The sequence below is a fragment of the Cetorhinus maximus genome, chromosome 30 (genome assembly GCF_964194155.1).
Source record: "Cetorhinus maximus chromosome 30, sCetMax3.hap1.1, whole genome shotgun sequence".
NCBI classification, from domain to species: domain Eukaryota; kingdom Metazoa; phylum Chordata; class Chondrichthyes; order Lamniformes; family Cetorhinidae; genus Cetorhinus; species Cetorhinus maximus.
The window spans coordinates 3,338,624-3,358,390 of NC_135908.1; the positions used below are offsets into that span (position 1 = coordinate 3,338,624).

At 43.0% G+C, this 19,767-nt stretch overlaps 1 protein-coding gene across 2 annotated transcripts in view; it reads right to left on the reverse strand.

Annotated features, from left to right (window-relative positions):
• The window catches only part of LOC144669975 (collagen and calcium-binding EGF domain-containing protein 1-like), a 160,381-nt gene that overhangs the window by 9,484 nt on the left and 131,130 nt on the right, over nt 1-19,767 (reverse strand). For both annotated transcript variants that reach the window (XM_078532274.1, XM_078532275.1), the window contains exons 6-9: nt 14,808-14,914; nt 9,709-9,817; nt 4,033-4,181; nt 673-708 (exon numbers count right to left, since the gene is read on the reverse strand). In XM_078532274.1, the coding sequence (XP_078388400.1) occupies nt 673-708; nt 4,033-4,181; nt 9,709-9,817; nt 14,808-14,914 (401 nt within the window). The remainder of the gene's footprint in view (nt 1-672; nt 709-4,032; nt 4,182-9,708; nt 9,818-14,807; nt 14,915-19,767) is intronic.

Consider the following 19,767-nt stretch of genomic DNA (forward strand, 5'->3'; position numbering starts at 1 on the left):
TATTTTCCAATCCTTTTTCTTTGGCGAGGGTGCAGCTCAATAGTCATGGTGGCACCCCCTCTGCCCCCTCCTGCCCCCCACCCGACCCTGTCCTACCCCAGTATCTTATTCAAGTGCTGATTCTTCATGGGTGAGCCTAAGCTGTCACTGTGAGATGGCTATTTAGCCGAGTAGCATCACTAGGCCCAATTTCATCCACAAGTGGGCATCTCCCAGTCAGAGTCACAGGATGGTGATTAGGAGAGAAAACCCTGGCTGACCTTTCACCTCCTTCAGTCTGGGTCCTGAAGCCAATTGCAGTTCCTAATTTCAGCTGTAGCTAAGGTCATCACAAATTGGCCTGAGACCTCCCCAGCCTGTATCGCTCAATCAGTGCCACACCAGTAGGTCTGCTTAATACCAGATAATTCCAATAGGGTGAAATAGGGGTGGGAGGAGGCTTGTGTGGAGTATAGACACCAACACAGACCAGTTGGGCTGAATGACCTGTTTCTGTGCTGTAAATTCCATGTAATTCAACCCTTAAACCGGTGGGGGTTGCATGCACTGTCTCCAGAACGTTCTGCTCATGCAGCATTCGGTGTATGAACTGAGACAGGTCACAAATGAGAAAATCGGCTTCATAACAAAAATATACATTGTTCAGCAAAAATGAGCTGGATGAAACTGTACCTTTAGTCCGTTCTTTCCTGGTGTCCCAGGTGCACCCTAGAAATATAATGGATAGTTTTAGTCTGCAAAATATGATATCATCTGAGAGCTGATAACGGTGGGTGCCGTGTTATTGGATATGGAGGGCTAGGGCCTATCGCCTATCTCAATTGCCTGGCACAACCCCAGTGATTTGAACACTTGTGAGCTTCTTCCAAAGATTCTCCAGACTCCCAGTGGGGGCCCATTCGGAACAGACCCTGAAAAGAGACAGCCTGTCTTAAACCTACGTCACTGTTGTTCCCTTGCCTGACACTTGGGCTGTTTCTCTGCCATTTCCAGAAAAACTAATGCATACGTTCAACTAGCAACTTTTCATTCGCTGTTGCCCTGTCAGCACCGCCCCCCCTCCCTCCCATGTCTACTTCTGATCCCTGCCCCACCCCCAACACACTTCTCTGCCAGCATCAGAGCAAATTACTATAATGCCAAGAGCGACAGGAAATATTCAAGTAAGCTGAACTTCCATTTTTGGAATTTTTGGCAATCAGCTGTCGCCCAGTGAATGACAACTCTTCCCTCTGAGTCAGGTTTCGAGCATCTTCCCCTTCGAGAGACTTAAGCAACATAATCCAGACTGATACTCCTTGTGAGTGCTGCCTGGCTGGAAGGTGTGCTTTTCTCACATGAGATGGTAAACTGAAGCCCCATTTGCCCTGGTAAGTGGGTTTAAAAGATCCCATGGCAATATTTTGAAGGAGGATTCTCCCCAGTACTTAACCCTCAAGTGAAACCTAAAAACAGGTTATCTGGTCATGATCACATTGCTGTATAAGTGCCGCTTGATAGCACTGTCGACGAATGTTTTTTGGAATTTGCTGTGTGCAACTTGGCTTTTTTTTTATTCGCTCATGGAACATGGGCGTCACTGACTAGACCAGCATTTATTGCCCATCCCTAACTGCCCTTGTTCGAGAGCATTTTAAGAGTCAGCCACAGTGCTGTGGGTCTGGAGTCACATGTAGGCCAGACCAGGTAAGAACGGCAGATTTCCTTCCCGAAAGGGCATTAGTGAACCAGATGGGTATTTACAGCATTCGGCAATGGTTTTGTGGTCATCATTAGACTTTCAATTCCAGATTTTTCTTCAAATTTCACCATCTGTCGTGGTGGGATTTGAACCTGGGTCCCCAGAGCATTATCCTGGGTTTCCTACATTATAACAATGACTATTCTTCAAGAAAGTACTTAATTGGATGTGAAGTGATTTGGGACATCCAGTGGTCATCAAAGACACTATATAAATACAAGTCTTTCTTGTTTGCATAACCTACCCGAATTGCAGTAATGCTGAATTATTTCACCCCAGTGTCTTTAAGGAGCATTACAAATATTAGTTTTTTGTGCAAGCTACAACACTGGCATCTACCCGGCAATGTGGAAAATTACCCAGGTATGTTCTGTACACGAAGAGCAGGGCAATTCCAACCTGGCTAATTACCGCCCCATCAGTCTACTCTTGATCATCAGCAAAGTGATGGAAGAGGGTCATCAACAGTGCCATCAAGCGGTACTTACACAGCAATAACCTGCTCACTGATACTCAGTTTGGGTTTCACCAGGGCCACTCAGCTCCTGACCTCATTATAGCCTTGGACCAAATATGGACAAAAGAGCTGAACTCCAGAGGTGAGGAAAGAGTGACACCCCTTGACATCATGGTAGCATTTGACCGAGAATGGCATCAAGGAACCCTAGCAAAGTTGGAGTCAATGGGAGTGGGGGGGAAAACTCTCCGCTGGTTGGAGTCATACCTAGCACAAAGGAAGATGGTTGTGGTTGGAGGTCAATCATCTCAGTTCCAGGGCATCACTGCAGGAGTTCCTCAGGGTAGTGTCCTAGGTCCAACCATCTTCAGCTGTTTCATCAATGACCTTTCTTCCATCATAAGGTCAGAAGTGCGGATGTTCACAGATGATTGCACCATTCGCAACTCCTCAGATATTGAAGCAGTCCATATCCAAATGCAGCAAGAGCTAGACAATATCCAGGCTTGGGCTGACAAGTGGCAAGTAACATTCACACCACAAAGTGCCAGGCAATGACCATCTCCAACAAGAGAGAATCTAACTGTCTCCCCATGACATTTAATGGCATTACCATCACCGAATCTTGCATTATCAACATCCTGGGGGGTACCAGAAACTGAACTGGACCATCCATATAAATATTGGGGCTACAAGAGCAGGTCAGAGGCTGGGAATTCTGCAGAGAGTAACCCACCTCCTGACTCTCAAAGCCTGTGCACCATGTACAAGGCACAATCAGGAGCGTGTTGAAATATGCTCCAATTACCTAGATGAGATGCAGCTTCAACAACACTCAAGGAGCTCGACACCATCCAGGACAAAGCAGCTCGCTTGATTGGCACCCCATCCACCACCTTAAACATTCACTCCCTCCACCACTGACGCACAGTAGCAGCAGTGTGTACCATCTACAAGATGCACTGCAGCAACTCATCAAGGCACTTTTGACAGAACCTTCCAAACCCATGACCACTACCACCTTGAAGGACAAGGGCAGCAGACGCATGGGAACACCACCACCTCCAAGTTCCCCTCCAAGTCACTCACCATCCTAACTTGGAAATATATCGCCGTTCCTTTATTGTCGCTAAGTTAAAATCCTGGAACTCCCTCCCTAACAGCACTGTGGGTGTACCTACACCAGATGGACTGCAGTGGTTCAAGAAGGCAGCTCACCACCACCTTCTCAAGCGCAATTAGGGATGGGCGATAAATGCTGGCCTGGCCAGCAACGCCCATATCCCTTGAACGAGTTTTAAAAAAACCTCTCCTTCAGATAACTACTTTCTTCATGATCCAGCCATGGCCTCTCCCCTCCCTATTTCAGTCATTGTCTCCAGGCCCACAGCCCTCTGAGATATCTGTGCTCCTCTAATTCCAGCCTCTTGCTTATCCCTGATTTTAATTGCTTCACCATTGGTGGCCATGCCTTCAGCTGCCTAGTTCCAACATTTCCTCCTTAAATCTCTCTGCTTCTCTGTATCTATCTTTCCTCTTTTAAGACACTCCTTAAGTTTACTTCTTTGATGAAGCTTTTGGTCAGTTGCCCTCATACCTTATGTGACTCAGTGTTACATTTTGTTCTGTAATTCCCCTGTGAAACACCTCAGGACTCATAATCCTGCCGTTGCCACATAAATATCATCGACGTGCAACTAAATGCTGCCATGAGGACAGTGCCAGGGCGTTTAAGCAGCTAATCATGTTGAAGTGACTCGCTTTCCCTTATTTTGGTCATTTAAAAGTCGTTATAAACAAATATGATGCCTGCACACACCATAAAATCACTTACCACTGGACCTCGTCTTCCTCTCTTGATGTAGGACTGATCAGGGATGAGACCCATGGGGCCCATATCACCTCTGGATCCACGAGCGCCAGGGTCTCCTGGAGGCCCCACAGGCCCGATGTTGCCTTTTGGGCCTGGTTTTCCTGGTGGACCTTAAATGAGAAAAAGATGATATCATGTTTTTGGCAAATTAGGTTAACTAACCTCAGTTTATTAACAATTTGTATTTAGATGTTAGAAAATAAAGACATGTTACTGAAACTTTTTATCTTGCAATCATCAGGGCAAACACAAGAATGCCAAATTTCAAACCATCACAACAATTTATACTACAGGAAAAAACTTTTCTCCTGTAGTATAAATTGTTGTGATGGTTCGAAATTTGGAATTCTTGTGTTTGTTCTGATGAGTGCAAGATGAAAAGCTTCAGCAACATGTCTCTCTTTTCAGCAACATTCAAGATTTATATTACAAGTGATTGTTTGTATTTAGACAGCGTCTTTAACATAATAAATTGTTCAAGGCACTTCACAGTTTATGTAAGGGATTCCAGAGTTTAGGGCCTAGGCAGTTGGAAACATAGCCGCCAGTTGTAGTGCGACTAACACTGGGGATGCACAAGAGGTCAGGATTACAGGAGTACTGAGATCTTGATGAGTTTTGGGGCTGGAGGAGTTTAGAGTTGGGAGGGGGTGGTGGAGGGGTGACACCACGGAAGGATTTGAAAACAAAGATTAGTATTTTAAAATCAAGGCGCTGCAGGTCCTGGTGTCAATGTAGGTCAGTGAGCACAGGGTGATGAGTGAATGGATCTTGCCATGATTTAGGACATGTGCAGTAGAGATTTTGATGAGTTCAAGTTTACAGAGGGTGGAAGATGGGAGGCTGGCCAAGAGAGCCCTGGTTTGGTGAGTCTGAGGGTAACGAAGGCATGGGTGAGGGCTACGAAGCAGAGGAGCCCAGATGGGGGCAGAAATGACAATGTTATGGAGATGGAGGTAGGTGGTCTTGGTGATGGAGTGAATGTGGGTTTGGAAACTCAGCTCAGGCTCAGATAGAATGCCAAGGTTCTAACCAAGTCAGTAGTCAGGCAGAAGGTGGAGTCAGTGGTTAGGGAGCAGAGTTAGTGGCAGAGCCTCAGTCTCATCTGACTTCAGAGATTCCCTCATTCAGGCCTTTCTTACCTCTGGATTTAACTATTCCCAATACATTCCTGTCTGGTCTCCCACATTCTACCCTCCTTAAACTTGAGGTCATCCAAAACTCTGCTGCCTGTATCTTAACTCACAGCATGTCTCATTCCCCTATCACCCCATGTTCACTGACTTACATTGGCTCCCAGTCAAGCACCATCTTGATTTTAAAATTCTCACCCTTGTTTTCAAACCCCTCCATGGCCTCACCTATTCCTACTTCTGTATCCCCTCCAGCCCCACTACCCTCTGAGAAATCTGCAGTCCTATACTTCTGCCCTCTTGAGCATCCCTAATTTTAATTGCTGCACCATTGGTGGGGGTGTCTCAACCTGAAACTCTAGAATACCCTCCCTACCCCTCTCCGTCTCTCTACCTTGCTTTCCTCCTTGAAGACAGCCCATAAAACCTACCTTTCTCAGCAAGCATTTGGTCATCTGACCTAATATCTTGTTTTGAGGTTTGGTATCATATTTTGTTTTATAACACTCCTGTGAAGCATCTGGGACATTTTGTTATGATAAAGGTGCTATATAAATACAAGTAGTTGCTGTTGATGTTGCCACCAAGTGATTTAAGCTCGCACCTGTAATGAGGAATAGGAACAAATATAAGTTCTTGACATTCCCCTCATTTCTCTCGTTTGTCTTTTAAGCAGAGAAATTGATGATTGCACCTCCTTCCTAATAATATTTTGCCATTGTTTTGCATATGTTGTGTTTTTTGGGGTCAGCACGTGAATGATTCCATTGCTCCCAGCATAGTTGTCAATTGGCGGATGTATAACAGTAAGAATGTGGCACAATTGACAGAAAAACTCCCGTCTGCTTGAGTTTACATTGGATTTCAGCCACAGCAATCATAAACAGTTTACTTAGTCACGAAAGCATTCTTTAATGCCACGTTGAAGGCACAATTCTAAACAGAATACTTTGATGGTATAATCTTGTCAAGTGTAAACAGCCAATATAGGTTCCAATTATCCACGCTAATAATATAAACACTTCCTCCCTCACAGTCATGCGCTCACTGCTTTCTTTTTGCAAAATTCCCTTTATCAGAAACTGAATGCAAACCTAATCGGAAGTGGGAACTTGAGTTTACTATACTTAAGACATGTTCCTAAGATTTAAGGAACCCGGGCACAAGTTCAAACAATGAAACAATCCTGTCTGTACATGACTCATATTCTCAATCTCTGGCTCCTATTAAAATTCCAATGTGTCTTATTATCCTGCTTTTACAGTGCAACTAATTAACACAAACCTATTCTTTCAACTACTTTTGTGTCCTGAAAATTAATTAAAATTTGTGAAGTTGGAACTGGGTAGGTGAGTAGGTTTGGCAGGGGAAAAGAAAAAAGACTTGCATTGATGTGGCATCTTTGACATCCAAAGGGTACTTTAATACTTAACAGCCAATAAAGTACACATTTGAAGTGTAGTCACTGGTGTAACACAGCAGTCAATTCATGCACAGCAAGGCCCCACAAACAATATTGTGATGAATGACCAGATGATGTTTTTCAGGTGTTGGAAGATAGTATTGGCTCCTGAGAGTACTCCCTTGGTCTTCTTCACAATAGCGCCAATGGAATTTCTCACATCCATCTTAAAGGACAGATGCGGCCTTGATAGGTAAACGGGAGTTTTGGGTAGGCTTAGGTTTATGGAGTGGAAAAAATGGAAAGCCAGCCTGAATGGCATGGGATTCGTCAAGTCCACAGGTAACAAAGGCATGGCTGAGGGTTTCAAACAATAACGCAATGAGCCCTGCCCCACCCAGCACTGGCAGGTGTCAAATCTGAGACCTCCCTATCTTGTATGGCTCAATAACTCACTCTGCAATCTAATCAAACACCGTGCTGTCAGTGACACCATTTCTTAAATACCCTGTCAAGTCTCGCATACAATGCACTCTCACCAAGAAAACAATTAATGATTCACATACAATCCAGCTCTGCAAGTAACTTTTCCATAAAGCACTTAAACTTTGTCCTTGTGGTTTATGATATCAGAAGTTACACCCTTGTGATACATTCCAACATAATACCGTGCCGCATGCATTGCCGTCTTATTACAACAGAAAATGTAGCCACAATACTGCTACGAAAGTCTTAAAAAATTAAGGAATGCACTCACAATCTCGGTAACGAAATGAAGAAATCTTCTCTCTTCTTTGTTGCAATCAGTTGAATTCCCTGCTAAGGGTTGGACAGGGTAGATTCCAGGAGGATGTTTACCCTGGCTAGGGAGTCAAGACCTAGGGGTCACTGTTTTAGGGTAAGGGGTCGGCCATTTAGGACTGAGATGAGGAGAAATTTCTTCCCTCAAGAGGGTGGTGAATCTTTAAAATTCCCTATCCCAGAAAGCTGTGGTTGCTCAGTTGTTGACTATCTTCAAGACAAAAATCGATGGATTTTTGGATACTAAGGGAATTAAAGGATTTGAGGAGTGAGGGAAGGTGGAATTGAGGTAGAGGATCAGCCATCGTCCTGTCGAATGGTGGAGCAGGTTTGAAGAGTTGAATGGTCCACTCTTGCTCCTATTTCCTGTGTTTTTATGTTCCCAATTTTTGGACACTGCATTGATCATGCATCGGTCACTGTTCACTTCCATCAGTTTACTTGAATCCTCCTGGAGCTGATGGGCATTGCCAGATATGGTACGGCTGGGAACTCTTTCACCATATAATTTTGCCCACTTAACATTTCAGGTTGATGAACTTTTGTCAGAACTGATGAAATCTTGAACTTAAAACATAGGCCGGGATTTTCTGGCCCCCGCACCGATGGGCATCATTGCAGCGGCGGACAGGAAAATTTGGAGGGCCGTTGACTTTTAACAGCTCTCCATATTTTCCTGTCCTGCCCGTGATGTTGCCCGCTTCAGCTGGAAAATCCCACCCGTTAACTCCGTTTCTCTCTGCACAGGGTGATGTCGGACCTGCTGAGTATTTCTCACATTGTTTTTGTTTCAGATTTCCAGCACACACGTATGAAGTAGGAGCTGGAGTCGACCATGCAACGCCCTTGAGACTGCTCCACCATTCAGTAAGATCATGGCTGATCTTCCACCTCAACTTCACTTTCCTGCCTTATCCCCATGTCCCTTGATTAAATTAGTGTCCAAAAATCTGTCACACTCAGCCTTGAATATACTTAATGACTGAGCATCTGCAGCTCTCCAAAGAGTCATAACCCTTTGAGAAATTTCTCCTCATCTCAATTCTGAGTGGCAAATGCCTTACTCTGAGACAATGGCCCTTAGTTCTAGACTCTAAAGCCAGCTTTTTTTTTTATTCCCTCTTCGAATGTGGGCGTCGCTGGCTAGGCCAGCATTTGTTGCCTATCCCAAACTGCCCTTGAGAAGGTGGTGCTGAGTCATATTCTTGAATCCATGTGGTATAGGTACACCCACAATGCTGTAAGGAGGGGAATTCCAGGATTTTGACCTAGCGACAATGAAGGAATGGCAATACCCTTCCAAGTCTGGATGGGTGTGCTTTCCAGGAGAACTTGCAGGTGATGGTGTTCCCATGTATCTGCTGCCCTTGTCCTTCTAGGTGCTAGGCATTTGGAAGGTGTTATCAAATGAACCTTGGTGAGTTACTGTAGTGCATTTTGTAGATGGTGCACACTGCTGCCACTGTGCATCATTAGTGGATGGAGTGAATGTTTAAGGTGATGGATGGGGTGCAAATCAAGTGGGCTACTTTTTCCTGGATGGCGTCAAGCTTCTTGAATGTTGTTGGAGCTGCACTCATCCAGGCAAGTGGAGAGTATTCCTTCACACTGCTGACTCGTGCCTTGTAGATGGTGGACAGACTTTGGGGGGTCAGGAGGTGAGTTACTCTCCGCAGGATTCCCAGCCTCTGACCTGCTCTGGTAGCCACAGTATTTATATGACTGATCCAGTTCGGTTTCTGGTCAATGGTAACTCCCAGGGTGTTGATGTTGATGAAACAGCCTCTGAGCATCCACCCTGTCGAAGCCTCTTAAGAATTTTATAAATTTTACTGAGATCGCTTCTCACTCTTCGAAACTGCAGAGAATATGGGTTTACTGTGCTCAATCTCTCCCAATGGGACAACTCTCTCATTCCAAGGCTGGAATTTTACAGCCCCATCATGGTGGGGACGAGGCCGTAAAATGCGGCGAGCAATTCTAAACTCCATTGACTTCAGAGGGACTGTAAAATCCCGCTGCTGTAAAATTCCGTCCCAAGAGTCAGTCTGGTGAACCTTTGTTGCACCCTCTCTAAGGTACTTCCTTAGGTAAGGAGACCAAAATTATACCAGGCATGGTCTGATATGTTTCAATTTGTTTGTGTTAATTGTATTGGGGGGTGCTGTCCCCTAAACAGGAGAGAGCAGGGGAGGGCAGGGGCGCACTTGCAAAATGTATTCTGCTGTTGGAGATACTGGATTGACCCTTAAGACTTTCCCAAGAGTTTCATTGGTTCCTTAAACTAGATGGCGATCTTACCAGGTGGTCCAGGGGCACCAGGTACATGTGGAGGGCACTGCAATGTTTCTGTGCATTTCCTCGCCAGCTGTGTCTTTTCACTGGAGTTATCTAGACTGGTAAACAGTAGCTGGGAAAGGAAAGGTTTAGTTGTTAGGTTGTGTTCCAAAAAAAAATTCTGTTATTAATAAAATCCTGCATTCAAAACAAAGATGCTTCATTCAGCCGTTCATCTGCAGAAATGAGTGTCTGGACAGTTTCACTCGATTGTTTAAGCTAAGCCCATGTGCAATAATAACAGAGAGGGGGTGAAATTGGACATGGATGCAGCACATTCACTGCTCGTTACACGACATGCCCAACATACATAAGATAAAGGCAAAATACTGTGGATGCTGGAAATCTGAAACAGAAACAATAAATGCTGGAAAAACTCAGCAGGTCTGACAGCGTCTGTGGCGAGAAAGACAGAGTTAACGTTTCGAGTCGAAACGTTAACTCTGTCTTTCTCGCCACAGATGCTGTCAGACCTGCTGAGTTTTTCCAGCATTTATTGTTTCTGATGCCCAACATACAGTTCAGTGCCATTGACAGCGATAGAGCTGAATTTCGAACAATTGATGTGATATCGCTCATTCTGCTTCCCAGCCCAGGCTCAGTTTCACCCTCAGAATGTCTGAAATACACACCAAGTCAATCAATGTCTGAAAGAGACAAGAAAGACTTGCATTTATATACCACCTTTCAAGCACTTTAGAGCCAATTGAGTACTTTTGAAGCGCAGTCACTGTTGTAATGTAGGAAAACACACCATCCAATGTGCGCACAGCAAGATCCAACAAATAGCAATGCGATAATGATCAGATTATCTGTTTTGTTGATATTAATTGAGGGATAAATATTGGTCAGGACACCAGGGATAACTCCCTTGCACATCTTTGAAATAGTACCACTGGGTCTAGGCAGACAGATAGGTTTAATGTCTCATTCAAAAGACAGCACCTCCCAACAGTGCAGCACTCCCTCAGTACTGCACTGCAAACATCAGCACTGATTTTTGTGCTCAAGTCTCTGGGATGGGACTTGAAGTCTGATGATGACTATGAAACTATTGTCGTAAAAGCCCACCTGGTTCACTAATGTCCTTTAGGGAAGGAAATCTGTTGTCCTTAACTGGTCTGGCCTACATGTGACTCCAGACCCACAGCAGTGTGGTTGATTCTTAAATGCCCTCCGAACAAGGGTAATTAGGAACGAGCAATAAATGCTGGCCTAGCCAGCGACGCCCACATCTCATGAACGAATAAAAAAAAACCTTCTGACTCAGAGATAAGTGTGCTACCCCCCTGAGCCACAATTACAAAAGAAGTTAAGGTTTATATTTCAAATGAAGTCTTTCAGAACCAATGAGACTTTTGGGAACTCCAACACCAGTAAACGCAGAAGCAAGTTTCACATCTTGCTTTTTTTATTACTTGCTTGCAGGCAGTGCTGACTGGACTACAGTTAATGATGATAACTGATTGTCTTGCTAGGCAACTGTAAAGACATTTGAAGTTAGGCCAGACTAGGTAGGGATTCTAAAACAAAAACAGAATTACCTGGAAAAACTCAGCAGGTCTGGCAGCATCGGTGGAGAAGAAAAGAGTTGACGTTTCGAGTCCTCATGACCCTTCGGCAGAACATGAGGTCATGAGGACTCGAAATGTCAACTCTTTTCTTCTCCACCGATGCTGCCAGACCTGCTGAGTTTTTCCAGGTAATTCTGTTTTTGTTTTGGATTTCCAGCATTCGCAGTAGCTTTTAGCTTTTTGTTTTTAGTTCTGCCGAAGGGTCATGAAGACTCGAAACGTCAACTCTTTTCTTCTCCACCAATGCTGCCAGACCTGCTGAGTTTTTCCAGTTAATTCTGTTTTTGTTTTGGAAATAGGTGGGAAAAGAAGAATCTATATAAATTATTGAAAAAAAAAAGGGAGGGGGAAGAAACGGGGTGGGGATGGGGGGAGGGGGAGTTTAAGATCTAAAGTTGTTGATTTCAATATTTAGCCCGGAAGGCTGTAAAGTGCCTAGTCGGAAGATGAGGTGCTGTTCCTCCAGTTTGTGTTGGGCTTCACTGGAACAATGCAGCAAGCCAAGGACAGACATGTGGGCAAGAGAGCAGGGTGGAGTGTTAAAATGGCAAGCGACTGGGAGGTTTGGGTCTTTCTTGCGGACAGACCGCAGGTGCTTTTAGCTTTTTGTTTTTATATATATAGGTAGGGATTCTCTTCCCTGATGAACATTAATAAAACACTGAGTTTTTTTTAATGATAATCCAGCAATTTTGTTGTTCAATTTTTCTAGTGCCATCCCACATTTATTTATTGAATTCTGTTTCCTTACTTGATATGGTGGGATTTGAACTACGAAGCTACCTTATCTTATAAAATATACAACAGTGTAGACTATCAATTGCACAATGTGTGAGGGAAGTAGCAACAGTGTTGTTGCATGAGGGATAAATATTTGCCAGTGCTGACATTGGGAATTTCCCTGCTCTTTTTTTTGAATAGTGCTACAGGATGTTTTACATTCACCTTAGATGTTAGACAGGGCCCCAGTTTAATGTTCATCTGAAAGATGTGCAGCACTGGACAGTGCTCATATCTCCAGAGTGGGACTTGAACACACGACCTTACGACTCAGAGGCAAATGAGCCTAAGAGGTAAAGAGTAACGAGACAATTCTACTGCATCTTTTGCCACCCTATTCTTGAGAATTGCACACATTAAAGCAAAAGTTCAATGAATCCCCAATGCAATTGTGAGCGTTGGCACCAATGTGACTGAGAAGGAAGGGGCTGCAGGCAGATAAGCCAAAATAGTTGGCACGTTCTTTTTTGATCTGCGCTTGCTTCGTGATTGTTAGCTGTTTTTAATTGAGAATTCTCATCAAGTGTCAGGTCTTCATAAGGTTGCAAAGAATGAGAGACATCAAAATGTCTGAAATGGATTTACAGAATGACTTTGTAAACAAAACAAGAAAAGCAAATGTTTTCTTGGAGACTTGCAGCTTGAACAATAAATGATAATTGCTTTGGTACATTGTAAACAGTAAGTACTACAAATGAGTGATGTGTTCTTTGCCTGAAGGCAGATCCTTGGTTCATTGTCCACCAAAGCTCATGAGGAGGAATTTTTTTACTCAGAGGGTGGTGAATCTTTGGAATTTTCTGCTCCAGAGGGCCTTGGAGGCTCAGTCGTTGAGAATGTTCAAGACTGAAATCAATAGATTTCTTCATATTAAAAACATCAAGGGATATGGGGATAGTGCAAAAAAATGGTGTTGAAATAGAAGATGAGCCCTCGTCTCATTGAATAGTGGAGCAGCCGGTGCAGACACGATGGGCCAAATGGCCTCCTTCTACACCATAACAATTCTGGGAACAGGTTTGAAGGACTGAATAGCCTACTCCTTATGTTGTTCATCCTGAGCCGTTTTGTTGGCAGGTTCTGTCAGTGGTGGTTTGCCATTGCCTTCCACTCTCAGGGGCAGAGCGAAGAGGCAGGTCCCAAGTCTATCTCAGCCAGAGCAGGAATCGAACCCACACTGTTGGTGTTATTCTGAACCACATGCTAGCCATCTGAGCTAACTAGCCCCAAGTACAAAAATACAGAGTACTAATTCATAAATACAGCCTCTGATAGGAGGGACTAATTACACTGCCCTACACACTTACCCAATGATTAATATCATTTGGTATTTATTACTAAAGCAAAGATACATTAAATGTTGGTGGGTTCATAACTATTTTATCTATTTTTTAAGAATTGCCATTCCGGATGAAATTACCCATAACCTTCAGTGTTTTAACAACACCATAAGTTAATAAATAAAAATGAAGTGCAGTGACAAGCAGCCATTCATAATTAAGGCCTTTAACACAACCACGCATTAAGCTGATTCAGTAACTGATAATAGGTTTCTGATGAATCTAACTCTGAAAGCATCTTTATGTATCACAACAAAAGCTATACTGAGCTATTTTTCTGAATAAGTTGCGAATTAGCCTCAGAATCATGCGTTTCACAAATTTGACCATATCTTCTCCTGTTTGATTCAGATTTAGAAAGTGTAGATCTATAAATTCTCAACCAGGGGCAGGAGTTAGGGGTCATTGCAATTGAACTTGGCACCCTTCATTCTCTCAAACGCCAAGAGGTACACACGTATGGAAGGTGGGAGAATGAGGAGCAGTCTTGGGTGTGACGCTCCGACAGTTGAATGGTTTGAGGTCGCTCACTGTGGATGAAGAATTGCCACATGGATAATGTACTAAAGTTTGGGTTATGTGGTATTGGAGTGTTCAGAGCTGAAAGGGTTAATGTGTGGGATTGGAGAAACAGTACCACCCACAAGATGTAAGAGAGAGTCACATGACTAGGAGCTTAGAAGGAGAAAGCTCATGGTTTAGACTGAGTAATACCTGTAGTCATGTACATCTGTAAATGGTTATGTTCTTACAGTAAATCAGTTATTGTTCAGACATTCTATGACTCTGCAACTATTCCTTAGCCAGTCACAGCCAATAAATAACAGGTAGGTCCTAGGACACTGCTCAGCACTGAAATCTATGGCTGTTCTTCCTTTGTTTCACTTTGAGTTCTGCTGTGGGTCAGAGAGTAGTACTCTCATTTCTGAATCAGAAGGTCATGAGTTCAAATCCCAGAGTGGCTTCTGTATGAGATGTTAAACTGAGGCACTAGCTACTCTCTAAAGGTGGACATCAAAGGACCCCAAGGCACTATTCTGAAGAAGAGCACAGGAATTATTCCTAGTGTTCTAACCAATATTTATCTCTCAGCCAATGAAGTAACATTTTGAAGTGTAATCACTATTGTAACGTAGGAAACATGGCAGCCAATTAGTGCACAGCAAGTTCCAACAAACAGCAATGTGCTAATGACCAGATAATCTGTTTTCAGTGATGTTGGTTGAGGGATAAATATTGGCTTGACCATTAAAGTTAACTCAATAATGATAGCGTGCGTGACACAATTTGCTGCTAAAGGTAGCACTCTACAGCCAGGTTGACTGGCAGCGTTTACATAAATCACAGAGTGAGAATTCTATCGCATTACCTTCTGTTTGAGCTGTGCCAAAGTCTGCTTCATCTGCAGAAACTCTTCACAAGTGACCGAACAAGTGCCAGCACTCATCAGGTGCTCGGATTTAATTGCACCGCTGTCTGAAAGAGGGAGGAACAGTGAATGTCTTTTTTTTTAGTTAACTAGCCGTGACTGCAGTATTGAAGCTCTGATGTCTTTTAATTACCAAACAAGCTGGCAATCTAGTTCAGTAACGTATTGGATCAGCAGTATGAGACAGAGGAGTAGGAGGATACAGGCTCCCTGTTCCTCCAACCCATGCTTTTCTCACATGTATGCCACCCCACCCTTGCACCGACCCACGATCCTGAGCTAGGCTACCTGGGAAAAATGCCAGCAGAGATGAGAAAGAAAATTGTGAGTTAATCTCTGCTACTGTGGCACCCTTAAGAGTGGCAATTTAGAGCTGCTGGGAGTAGGTCATCTACCAGTTGTTCTAGCATAGCTCATGGCAAAGGAAGAAACGTAACTGGGTTAAACAGAAAATGCTGGCGAACAGTAGAGAGAGGGAAACAGACTTAACATTTCAGGTTTATTACCAAGTTGCCAAAGACTGAACACAACTGGATGCTTGAGTGAGGAAATGGGCTCCGAGCGTGAATAAAACTGTACCCAAGTTTTCAAAAGGAGTGGAGTTAAAATTGGAGAAGAAAAGCATACAGTATTCTTTTTGTGTGAGAACTGTTAGAAGCAAACGCTCTCAGCAGGTTATAAGACACCCTGGAGAGCCTTTTTTTCCAACCCAGTTTAGCCCCCTGAATCTTCAAGTTTGCAGATGTGACCTTTTTCCTCTGGTTGCTCAATCTTCTAAAATCTAAACATTCCCACAGCCCCCTGCTCCTCAATTTTCTCATTGTCACGAGAATTTCAACATTGAGAATGATGGAGTTTTTGTTCGACAAGGGTTCTAAGGGTTACAGAACCAAGGTGAGGTAGATGGATTTATGAAACAGACGAACTACGATCCAACTGAATAGCAGAACAGGCTCAAGCACCTGAATGACCTCCTCCTGTTCCTACATTCCTCTGATTTTTAAAAAATTCATTCATGGGATGTGGGCATCGCTGGCTAGGCCAGCATTTATTGACCATCCCTAATTGCCCCTGAGAAGGTGGTGGTGAGCTGCCTTCTTGAACCGCTGCAGTCCATGTGGTGTAGGTACACCCACAGTGCTGTTAGGAAGGGAGTTCTAGGATTTTGACCCAGCGACAGTGAAGGAACAACTATATATTTCTAAGTCAGGATGGTATGTGGCTTAGAGGGGAACATGTAGGTGGTGGTGTTCCCATGCATCTACTGCCCTTGTCCTTTTAGGTGGTAGAGGTTATGGGTTTGGAAGGTTCTGTTGAAGGAGCCTTGGTGAGTTGCTGCAGTAGATGGTGCACACTGCTGCCACTCTGATATAGAGCTGAGAATTTGGAAAGTTCCTTCTAACCACTAAACTCCCCTCAATAAACAACAGTTAACTCTGTTGACTTTGGACTGCACTTACATGCAGCTGTTAAACTTTATGGTCTTAAATGGACAGACTGCCTATAGACACAGTTCCACCTTAGCTGCAAAATACTAGCTTTCTTTGAATGGGTTCTTGAAAGATTGAAGCCAATCAGAAAGTATGTTGTGCAGGGTGTGATGAACCTGCTGGATCTTTTCCTGACCTTTATCATATGTTTATGTTCATACACTTTCACATCTTACTTCACAGTCCCTGACCAAAGACTTCTCCCAAATTCCAAGTCTGCTTGCAACTACTGATAATGGCATTATAGAAATTGAAACAGAGAAATAGATGTTTGCTCCCCTGGGCCTCTGCTAATATTAGTTCTTCACTTGAAGCTGTCTAATTGCATTTCTCTATAGAATCATAGAAGCAATCTTAATTGCGGTGTGTAACATGTACTGTAAGATGTGGGAATAAAAGGTTATTAAATGTTTCTTACAAATAGGTTAGTGCACTATCTGGTTAATGCTAGATCACAGTACAATGAGAGGCATCAGTAATCATAAAGACTAAGTTCAAACAGCTTTCATGATAACATCAAACATAAATTTTGGAAGACAAACTGGACTATGTTACTCTTTCATATGCAATAAACAATTCCATATCTTTGACCATGTTTAGTCTATCACTTTTCTGCTTAATACTGGCTGATATATTATGGTGGATAATAGCAGAGATAAGTTCCAATTTATGTACAATGTGATTAGGTTCAATTTGTCTTATTGTTTACAGAAGATCAGACAAACGATGATATATACCATAAGCCTCCTTTCTGGGGACGTAAACATGTGATTCCTACATCTTCCTTGTGTGTCCTTTCCAGATTTGGTTAGGTAATAATTATAGATCCACAGTGCATTAAGTGAGCAGTGGGGAGGAGGCAATGGAGAAGATTGAAGGATGATGTGGAGAAGCTCCTCCAGCTTGTTCCACCATTCCGTTAGATCTTAATTCCATCTACCCGCCCATAGCCCATGATATCCTTGCTGAACAAAACACCATTTAACAAAACAAACAGAAATCCAGCAAATTCAGTTTTAAAATGTTCAAAACAAAAACAGAATTACCTGGAAAAACTCAGCAAGTCTGGCAGCATCGGCGGAGAAGAAATCAGTTAACGTTTCGAGCCTTCATGGCCCTTCGGCAGAACTGCCAAAATGTTCAGTTGATCAACAGCTTTTGAAGGGAGAGGCTTCCAGATTCCCACTCCCCTTTTGTGTGAAAAGCGCTTCCAGACATCACCCCTGAAGGGCCTGGCTCTTATTTTAAGGTTAAGCCACTGTCCCCTCTTGTTTTTGGTGTGCAGGTGATTCCTTTAAATGCACAGCCGCTTTAAATTTTTTCCCGAGGCCCATACACGCACAGTGACATTTTGGCTGTAGCACGACCACGTGTCTTAGATGTTTTGGACACCCCCATTAGCGACAATAGTTTCTCTAAACCTACCCGATCAACGTCGTAAACCTCATTTAGACTACCCCGTAATCTTCTGTGCCCAAGAGAATACAAGCTTCGTCTATGCAACCTTTTGGACCCAGCATCATTCTGGTGAATCTGCACTCCGCCCACTTCAAAGCCAATATATCCTTCCTGAGGTGTGGTACCCAGAACTGAATGCAGTGCTCCACCAGAATATCAGGGAAAAAAGCCCGTGTCAAAATCCTTACTGTTTTAATTCTTTTGACCTGATGAAGTTTGTGATTTTAAATTGTGATAGATATTTGAAAACTGCCTATTTAGGCTGGTGAAAATCAAACGGTCTTTCGGCTTGTTTTTTTTTTGCGATAGGTTAATTTACAGCAACATCTCTGGAGCAGGAAGAAATTACAAGCATTCTTGTTATACTCTGAAGGTGAATTTCCTTAGGGAAATTTCCTGCAACAGGTGCTGCAACATTGGGAAATGTTTGCCAGACGCTCCTTTTATACACTAAAAAGAGCTTCTGCCAAACCTTCACCAAAGTTTTTGGCAGCAGAGCTGCTGAAACCATGAAGAAATTCACCTAATTGATTTTTTTTTAATAAAAGGAGATAGAGCACCACCTCTGGCAGAGGTACAAATATCAAGTGTTATCAATAGAGTCAGAGATTATAAAAGCAAGGAAGTGATGCTAAACCATTATAAATGACAGGTTAGGTCTCACTTAGAATATTGTGTCCAATTTTAGGCACTGCACTTTGGTAGGACCACAGCAGATTGCTGAGCAAACCAAATCCCAGAAGGGAAACTTGGCTTACAGGCCATACTCTTTTTCTGTATTCTGAAAACAACAAGGAAACATACTGATCTCAGCAGCAAGAAGTCCAGTAACACTTTTGGGATTTTAAATATTAAAAGTAAAAGTGTTATTAACAAGAAGAAATGAAAACTTAGGCACACAAGATTACAGTTACATGGTTAAAATTAGTCTTTAAAAACATTCCCCCAAAAAAACTCCCTACTTAATCAGACCCACAAGTAAACACCTTCCAGGCAACATTCCCTTATAGATGTTTAACTATAAAAGTAGAGTATTATTACCCAAGGCAAACTGCTGTAGCTTTAATAAAGGCGAACCACACGACCTCTTAAACACTCTTCCACTCTGCTGTGGAAATCCAGGACTTCAGAACAAGATTGTTTCTTGCAGTCCAAGACTTTTCTGGCTTGACTGGATGGCTGATTCAAACTGCATCTTTTCCCATCTCAAAGCTGTTTCCAGGAGATCCTCCTCACCCAGCCAACAGCCAGCAGCCCCTAAGCTCTCCACAGAAACTCTAAAATACCTTTTTCCCCTCTTTTATCTCAGGTTCCATTGTTCTCACACCTCTTCGAAACTCAAATCCTTCCAAATATATCTTTTATTTTCTGTTTTGTCTCTGCTTTTGGGTCAACAAAATGTAATATACCCTCTTCTGTTTATGCATGGAGCTCCTGTAAGATTACAAAGATGGTTCTTTGAACCTTAGACTTCCCTTTGTTATTCAAACGAACTCTCAACTTATCTAAAATGCAAATGTTAGATCCAACCTGTTTGCTTGTACCTCAAACCGACCATAATACCTCATTACAAATGCACACCTAACGCCTCTATCCTTTCAAGTCTTACCTCCTATACAACCTGTTTCTAGTAACTTTTCCCCAGCTTAATCAAATCATTTACACTCTCACACACAGACACACAGCCTTCTTCACAAAATAGCACAATATTCCCCAAAACTATTTTTAAAAAATGACATCCATTCTCACAACTTCAGGAAGGTTGTCCTCAAGAGGGTGCAGAAGAGATATATATACCAGAGTAGAGAAGCTGGGATTATTCTCCTTAAAGAGAAGCTTAAGGTGAGATTTAATAGAGGTGTTCAAAATGATGAGGGAATTTGATAAAGTAAATAAGGAGAAATAGTTTCCACTGGTCATGGCATGGTGACAGTGGTTAGCGCTGCTGCCTC